Source organism: Balaenoptera acutorostrata, chromosome 5 (assembly GCF_949987535.1).
Source record: "Balaenoptera acutorostrata chromosome 5, mBalAcu1.1, whole genome shotgun sequence".
Classification (NCBI taxonomy): Eukaryota; Metazoa; Chordata; class Mammalia; order Artiodactyla; family Balaenopteridae; genus Balaenoptera; species Balaenoptera acutorostrata.
In genome coordinates, this window is record NC_080068.1 from 22,457,613 (window position 1) to 22,466,366 (window position 8,754).

General features: G+C 39.2%; 1 protein-coding gene across 1 annotated transcript; it reads right to left on the minus strand.

The window, feature by feature from the left end:
* Positions 1-7,994: 7,994 nt before the first annotated feature.
* On the minus strand, positions 7,995-8,422 carry LOC102998761 (tubulin alpha chain-like). Its single transcript, XM_028164177.2, is given in 1 exon segment — positions 7,995-8,422. A coding segment is annotated over 1 exon segment (420 nt). The 3' UTR covers positions 7,995-8,002.
* Between the last annotated feature and the right edge of the window lie 332 nt (positions 8,423-8,754).

The following is an 8,754-nucleotide window of genomic DNA, read 5'->3' on the forward strand; positions in this document are numbered from 1 at the left end:
GTTGCAGTAGGGAAGACATACTGTGCTCAACTCTGAATACAATAAGGACAAGTGGGGATTTATGGCCAAGAAGCAGGGTGAGGGGTCAATGGATGGAAAAATTGCTAAGAGGAGACTTCAAGGGTAGGGGGATTCTTGCTAAACTCATCTCACAGATTTTTCCCTCAAGGCAGATCAAGGACTTATACATCAAAGGTGAGGAATACGGAACTTGATCAGATATCAAGAATGATTAGATATCAAGGGTGAGGGGATTCTTGCTAAACTAGGCTATGCAGGCCCAGCGAGGACAGGACAGACATGGAAGGCCAAGGTCAAAGCCTAGTTGAAAAGAGGGCTCAGAGGAGCCTGACTAAAGTTTGATCAAAAAGAGAGTATTTGGCAGGGGAACTTTTTGATTAAAACAAATTCCCAATAATGGACTTCAGTCAAAATGCATGAATTTTTTTATGGTTCTTGTTACACAGTATCAATGGCTCTTTGAAAAAATTGAACCCACTTACAACACAACTACATGAGTGTTCCAGTTTCTCAAATTTTTTAACAGTGTTTTCTTTTGACCAATTCTTAATATGTGTAATTATCTAAAATCCTTCAGTCATCCTGAAAAACAAATACCTATGCACAATCATCTAATTTTGTGTTTTATTACCAAAATTGAATGTTTTCCTTGTTCAACCTGCCTGTTTTGGGATTGTGGCTGGCATCTCTATGACAGAGGTCATACTTGTACTTTCAAGTGTGTACTTTCTTTCTGAAATACACACTGGAATTTATTGCAGATGAGATGGTTTCTACTTTCTAATCACTTGTTCCATTAAAAGCTAGACCACCGCTACACGAAAAAGAATTAGTCTCCTAGTATCAGTATTTGTATGACTTTTTTTCTCTCTGAGTCAAGGAACAAGGTAACTTCTCAGCCACAGTCCACTGTTCATGGGACTTTTCTGCCCACTTATTGAACCATTCACTAGGTATTTACCTGGTCATTTTCTTCATTGAGCTCCCTTCCCACATGCCTTATATATAATCAACTTGAAGCAGCACAGAAGATTCAGGTTTAATAAGAGAGTTCTTAGTATTTTTGTGAGACATAATGTCTTCGAATCTTCTCTGTTAGAAAATACAAACAGTTGGGAACAGTAGTGACAATGCACTCTACCCTACACAGACGAATCCAGCATACCACTAGAGGGTTCCACAGTGAAGTTCTGCAGTGTGGGAGAATAATATATCCTGTTCTTTTACTGAAATACCTCTGCATTATCTCCTTACAACTGAGAACTACTGACTGGGACAAAGAGCAGGTAGTTCATCATAAAAGCTAATGACATTAGCTAACATTTATTGAACCTTGTCACTATACCAGTCTCTGTTTTATTTTATTGTTTTTTAACTTTTTTTTTTACATCTTTATTGGAGTATAATTGCTTTACAATGTTGTGTTAGTTTCTGCTGTACAACAAAGTGAATCAGCTACATGTATACATATATCCCCATATCCCCTCCCTCTTGAGCCTCCCTCCCACCCTCCCTATCCTACCCCTCTAGGTGGTCACAAAGCACCGAGCTGATCTCCCAGTCTCTGTTTTAAGTCCTTTTCATGTGTTTAAATTCAATGAGTTTACTGCAATTCAAAATTAAATCAATTAATGATCTCTAAACCTATGAAGTGAGGATCATTAGTGTCCCACTGTACAAATATGGAAACTGAGGAACCAAGAGGTTTAAAATATTGCCCAAGGTCACATAACAAGTAAGAGGCAGAATTGAGATTCAAGCCCCGGCCTGTGTGATTCCAGACGCCAATCTCTTGGATGTCTAACTCAAGGATAATAGATAATAAAGCCAAATTTTCCTCAATGCCATGTTAGGAATATATGTCCACTGACTTATTTAAACCTTTAAAAGCACATTCATATATTCATCCAAATTGGTTTAGGTACTTCCTTTAGTTTAGAATCCAATGTCTAAAACTTTTTATTTAGACCAAACGCTAAAAATTTTAATTCCTTAAGCTTCAGTGGTATCTTAGGATTTGTTTTAAAATTCAGTCAGGGACTTCCCTGATGGCGCAGTGGTTAAGAATCGGCCTGCCAATGCAGGGGACACGGGTTCGAGCCCTGGTCCAGGAAGATCCCACATGCCGTGGAGCATCTAAGGCCGTGCGCCCCAAGTCCTGAGCCTGCGCTCTAGAGCCCGCGTGCCACAACTACTGAAGCCCATGCTCCGCAACAAGAGAAGCCACCGCGATGAGAAGCCGCCACACTGCAACGAAGAGTAGCCCCTGCTCGCCACAACTAGAGAAAGCCCGTGCGCAGCAACGAAGACCCAACGCAGCCAAAAATAAAAATTAATTAATTTAAAAAAATTCAGTCATATGTTTTATAATTCTTAGATGTCAGGCAAATCCATTGTCAGTTTTGTTTTCCTAGATTGAAGCACCCTCCTTTCCTAATATGCACTCACACAGAAGTTCTGCCATCCCTTTTCTATGTAATCCTTTGACTTTCCCCAACATCTTTACATATTTTTCTTAAAATATATTGACTAGAGCCACAAAGAATATTACAGGTTTATACCTAAAAGGGCTTTGTTGAAATGCAGGGAAGTTTTGTTTTTACTGTGCCTCTTATTATGAACCTTTTTGACCTTTTTGGCAATGGGAATACATATTAGCTCTTCTTGGAAATCCCTGTCTCCAGGGTCATAATGAAACATCTAGAATTGTGTTGTAGTGGAAAGAACCCTAGCCTATAGGTAGGCAACTCACATCCAACTCCCTGCTTTGGTAATTTCTAGAAGTGCAATTAGGGGGAAACTAGGTACAGTTGACCCTCAATGCAGGGAGTTAGGGGTGCTGACCCTCCACGCAGTCAGAAATTGATGAATAATTTATAGCCTGCCCTGCCCTCCCTATCCTCTGTTCAACCATCTCCGTGTTTCCACATCAGCGGATTCAACCAACATCAGATTGTGTAGTGCTGTGTATTTATTGTTGAAAAACATCCGTGTATAAGTGGACCCACGCTGTTAAAACCCATGTTGTTCCTGGGTGAGCTATATTATAATCTCAACTTCCTCACTCACAAAATGGGACAATCGATGAGCAACTTTATTTTGGTGGTTAAGAGCACAGATATTGGAGCCAAGCCACCTGGTTCAAAACCTAGATTGGTTCTCTATGAGCGTGACCTTGGGCAACTTACTTCACCCTTCTGTTGTCTGAGTTTTCTCATAGGGAAATGAAAATTATAACAGTAATACCTACTTTCAAGTATCAAATGGTTGTTACAAACATCAGATGAGAGAATAAATGTAAAGAACTTTGGTCCTAGAACATTGTCTAGGCTAATATATGCTAGTTACTGTTACATCACAAGGATATCGTAAGGGTTAAGTGAGAAAATATGAATGGGTAGTGCCTGAACTGTTAGCAAGCACCTAGACACTATTTCATTCCTGCCCTCACTTGTATTGAGCACTTACTAGGTGCAAGGCATCATATGAGGCCGAGGCATACAGACCAGCGAAAAAATCAAGTCACTGCCCTTACTAACCATGTTCCATGAGAAAATGAAACAATAAACCAGTAAATACATACACCACAAGATGAAAACAAACATTTATTGGACACCTGCTGTGTGCTGGCCCTTCTAAGCCAGGGAAATATACACTTTAAAAACCAGTTGCTGCCCTCAAGGAGCTCTCAATCTAGGAGAGCAAAGAGCACATTCTTTCCATTAAACTAGAGCTCAAACCTAGCACTTAACTTTTTAAAAAAAGTGATCCAGAGGTCTGAGGAGACCCGTGATGTCACAGGACTTGAGTCTGTCTGACTCCACAAAGTTCCAGCCCCAGGCTCTTTCTAGGATCCTATACAAACTGCTAATAAACGGATCTTTTTTTTTTTTGGCCGCCCAGCGCGGCTTGTGGCATCTTAGTTCCCAGACCGGGGACCAAACCCAGGCCCGTGGCAATGAAAGCACGGAGTCTTAACCACTGGACCACCAGGGAATTCCCCAAACAGATCATTTCTACAAAGAGTGATTCCCACCGCGATGAGACCTGCATATGGACCTCTTCTCAAGCAAAGGATGGCCTCACCCCAAGCATATCTGCAGCTGGCCCAGGCTGCTTTGTATGCTGAAACTGACTCTGAAACTACACACTTAAGCATCTCATTAAATTGAAAAGTAAAATAACCACTATTGTAACTGCTTTTCTATACTGAAAATCTTAATAACTTTAAGCAAGCTAAAAACGGCCAAAGTTGTCTTCTAATAAAAACTAAGCTGTTGAGTTAATTAAGTGAAAAGCAAATAACGATTAAATTAACAAGTAAGTTATCCAACCCCGTCTACAAATTCATACATGGGCAATCTTAGAAAAACAAACAAACAAACAAACTTTAAAATAAAGACCTGACTTGTGATAATTAGTTTCTCTTTCAGGAGCTGTTACAAATATTTTGTGGTAGGAAGTCTTCCCTTAAATCCGTGCCGGTCTGCAGCACACTGAACCATTCTTTTAAAAGAAGAAAACTGTGTAAGTAGCTCTATCTTAATAGCCAACCATCAGTTCATTAAGTTAAAAGTTTCAATCAGATGGCCCTAGAAGGGTGTTTCCCTTATAGAAAGCCCCCCTGAATCACAGTTCAGGAGAAGGACTTCACACAGTTTCTAAGCTTGAGCAACGCTTAGAAAAGAAAGAGGGAAACAAAGATGTGAAAACTTATTTTGCATAAGACTCAATTAGAAAGCAGTGCAAAGTCTAGTCATAGAATAATTTTATTTAGGAAAACGAAATCTATGGAAGAAAATGGATTCTATCGCTACATGGAAATAATAATGGCAACTAAAATACTTTGAAATAGTGCTTCTCAGACTCTAATGTACCTCTCAAGCACCTGGGGAATCTTGTTTAAATGCAGATTCTGATTCCTCGGGTCTGGGGTGGAGTCTGATACTCAGCATTTCTCACAAGCTCCTTGGTGATGCCCTCCGTGCTAATCTCCGAAGCACGCTTCGACCAGCAACATGTACAAAGTATGAATCTGCTTATTGTAAAGGCCATATCCGCTGTTAAGTTTAAACAGAATCTCATAAATTAATCTGAAGAATTCAGGCACTTGTACAAATAAAAAGGCTAGGCATTAATCATTTATTCAATCAGCATTATTGAGCTTTCTATGTCCTAGGCCTTATGGTAGGTCCTAGGCATTCAACAGTAACTAAATCAAGTGCCTTTGAAACAATATATTTTCAGCAGATTGACTTCAAAAGCAGATATAAGCATCCAGTCATCCGCATTAAGCAAGACATTAAAGAAACAGCAAACCTGTAAACTAATGCCACTTTTCTCACTAAATGTTGTTTCGTTTGGAAAAATATGTGTTTGGAAAATACAGTTATTTTACATAAATATGTTATTTATGTTATCGTGTAATGGGTTCATTTTTTTAATAAATAAATATATTTTAAAAATTGTAAGCGTCTTTGATAAATCTGCTTTTGACTGTTCCCCCGAAATAACAATAGGAACATGGATTAAAATGACCTTTCATAATTCACAAATCAAAACGAATCCATCATGGTCCTTGTGTTAACTTTTCCTCGACATAATATTTTTAGGAATCCTGCCGGTCAGATTGTTTAGATGGCAGATGTTGAAAATAGTTGGCAGTTTAATCCCATGAACTAGCATTGCTCTGTTTCGTATGAACTAGTAATAAAAATGTAAAGGTTTTTGTATGCATGGCACAGTTTACTAGCAACAACATTATTACAAGCGTTGGTGGATCATATCCATCAAAATTAAAGCAAATATGTATAGTCATGTGGCAAGAAAGTTTTCACCTAATTTTGGGTTAATATGCTCAAGTGCTCCAGGGTAAAGTCCTGGCCTCTACCTCAAACTTCTATGTATAGTATAAACAGTAGGAAGGCTTGTACTCATCAAAGATTTTACCGTTTTTTCATGAGCATCAAGTATTGTCCCTGATGCATGTTAAGTGGCAAAATAGAATCACCAAGTAGGTTTTCAAATTCCATCAGGTTGAACATATTAGAAGAGATGACCTACCCAAGCTCTTTCTGTTCTCTCACAAGCAGCCAAAACTGGATGGCTCTAAGCAAGAAGACAATGAATGTGTAAAGAGCCATGTCTGAGGAGGGGAGTGGCAAACAGCATGGGAACCAAGGGCAAGTCTTTGCTTACCAGGTTTCACCTCTTCAAAAGCTGCCAGGAGGTGGCAGCATTGGTTACAGCTGGTTGGATTGCATGAATTAAAGCATAATATCTCAGAGGGAACCTATTCTACTGCATTCGATTGGAAGGGGCAGGGTGGTGACAAGGATAAGGTGGCAGCGGTCTGTTTAGATTGAACAGGCATTGGGACAGGACGATAACGTACTTGAAAGTGAAACAAACCCGGTGTCATGGGGTGTTTTTTCTTTAACTGAAGTATAGTTGGTTTACAATGTTGAAGGTGTACAGCAAAGTGATTCAGTTATACATCTACATATATATATATACTTTTTCAGATTCTTTACCATTATAGGTTATTACAAATATTGAATATTGTTCCCTGTGCTATACAGTAGGTCCTTGTTGTTCACCTAGTTTATATATGCTAGTGTGTATCTGTTAATCCCAAATTCCTAATTTATCCCTCCCCGCTACACTTTCCCTTTGGTAACCATAAATTTGTTTTCTATGACTGAGTCTATTTCTGTTTTGTAAGTAAGTTCATTTATATCATTTTTTAGATTCCACATATAAGTGATATCACATGATATTTGTCTTTCACAGGGTGTTCTTTCGCAAAAATCTTGGCTGGTGGGAATAAACAGAAGTTATTGCAATTTTCAAAGGACAGGAAGAGGGACCCAGGGAGAGAATAGATTTCAACTGAAAGACATATGACTAAAGTGTAGTCCCAGTACTGTCTCCATGAACAATTTGCTTCACACATTATATCTGTGGAGGATTTGGCATGGTGCCAAAGTACAGACTAAAAAAACTCAGTAAATATTCATTTCCTTTTCCTAATCCATTCTCACTACTGCAGGAGATTTGTCCCAGGATACTGTTCCTTCACCACCCCTTAGGAGCTCTATTTTTGTTTCTCATACTTTTCCCATAGGAAAATCATTACAAATATAATAGCCATGAATGTCTGGCAAATAGTAGCAGACAAATCTGGCAGACAGATAGTCAGAAATGAAGTGCTTCTTTCTGAGCAAGGTTTCAGGCCAACAATAATTCTACAGAATAATCACATTTATAACCATCATAAATGTGATTATTCTAGCTGCCACAGCCCCAGACTGATGCTCAGTTTTAAAGGCCTCCCTTCTCATCGCTAATTGGCCTCTTAAACTATGCTTCTGCGAAGAAAGATATTCACCATATGTATCATTGCTTTCATCTATAAACAGAATAACTTAGAAAAAAGAAATTCTTTCTTAGCTTAAAAAAGCAACCTGTGTTTATCTTGTTGAGATACACTCTTAAGACTTGAGAATATGTTAGATTAAAGGCCCTACTATTCTTCTTTCTCTACAAAATTCTACCTTATCATCAATGTGTAATATTTTTATTCTAATAAAACAGACATCAAAACTTTAAAGACTAAACTTTATTCTGGGGTAATGTCTCCCTTTTTTTGCAACTTGTGAATCCTTCATCTAGAGTGAACTAAAAATGAACAAACAAGTGAATCATGCATGGTTTGGAATGACTCAAAATTCTAAAGAATAGACAGGTTAATTCTTTTTTTTTTTTTGTGATTTAAGACAGGGAATACTTTACTCAAACCTATCAGAGAAATGGATAGCTTGGGTCTATAACAAAGTGTCGTGTTTTAAAGCATAGGTCAGTAATTGTACACAAGAGTATACACGGCTACATACAAACTAACTGATCAGACCACAACTTTTCTATGTTTGAAACAGAATAAGCTTCCCTGTAAAAGCAGCACCTTTGTGACGTTTTAACTTTAGTGTTCCTCTCCTTCTTCCTCTCCCTGTCCTTCAACAGAATCCACACCAAGCTCCTCATAATCCTTCTCAAGGGCAGCCATGTCCTCACGGGCCTCAGAAAACTCTCCTTCCTCCATGCCCTCACCCACGTACCAGTGAACAAAAGCACGCTTGGCATACATCAGGTCAAACTTGTGGTCCAGGCGAGCCCAGGCCTCAGCAATGACTGTGATGTTGCCCAGCATGCACACAGCTCACTGTACTTTGGCCAGGTCTCCACCAGGTACCACAGTGGGAAGCTGGTAATTAATGCCAACTTTGAAGCCAGTGGGGCACCAGTCCACAAACTGGGTGGTACGCTTGGTCTTGATGGTGGCAATGGCAGCATTGACATCTTTGGGAACCACATTACCATGGTACAACAGGCAGCAAGCCATGTATTTACAGGTTAATTCTTATATATTAATATATATATAATATTAGGTTAATTCTTATATATTATTTCCCAGAACAAAAATGTGCAAGTTTGTGACCCAAGCTGTTTTTATTTATTTGTTTGTTTATTTATTTATTTTTGGCTGCGTTGGGTCTTCGTTGCTGTGCACGGGCTTTCTCTAGTTGCCGCGAGTGGGGGCTACTCTTCGTTGCAGTGCACGGACTTCTCATTGCAGTGGCTTCTCTTGTTGCAAAGCACGGGCTTTAGGTGCTTGGGCTTCAGTAGTTGTGGCTCGTGGGCTCTAGAGCTCAGGCTCAGTAGTTGTGGCACACG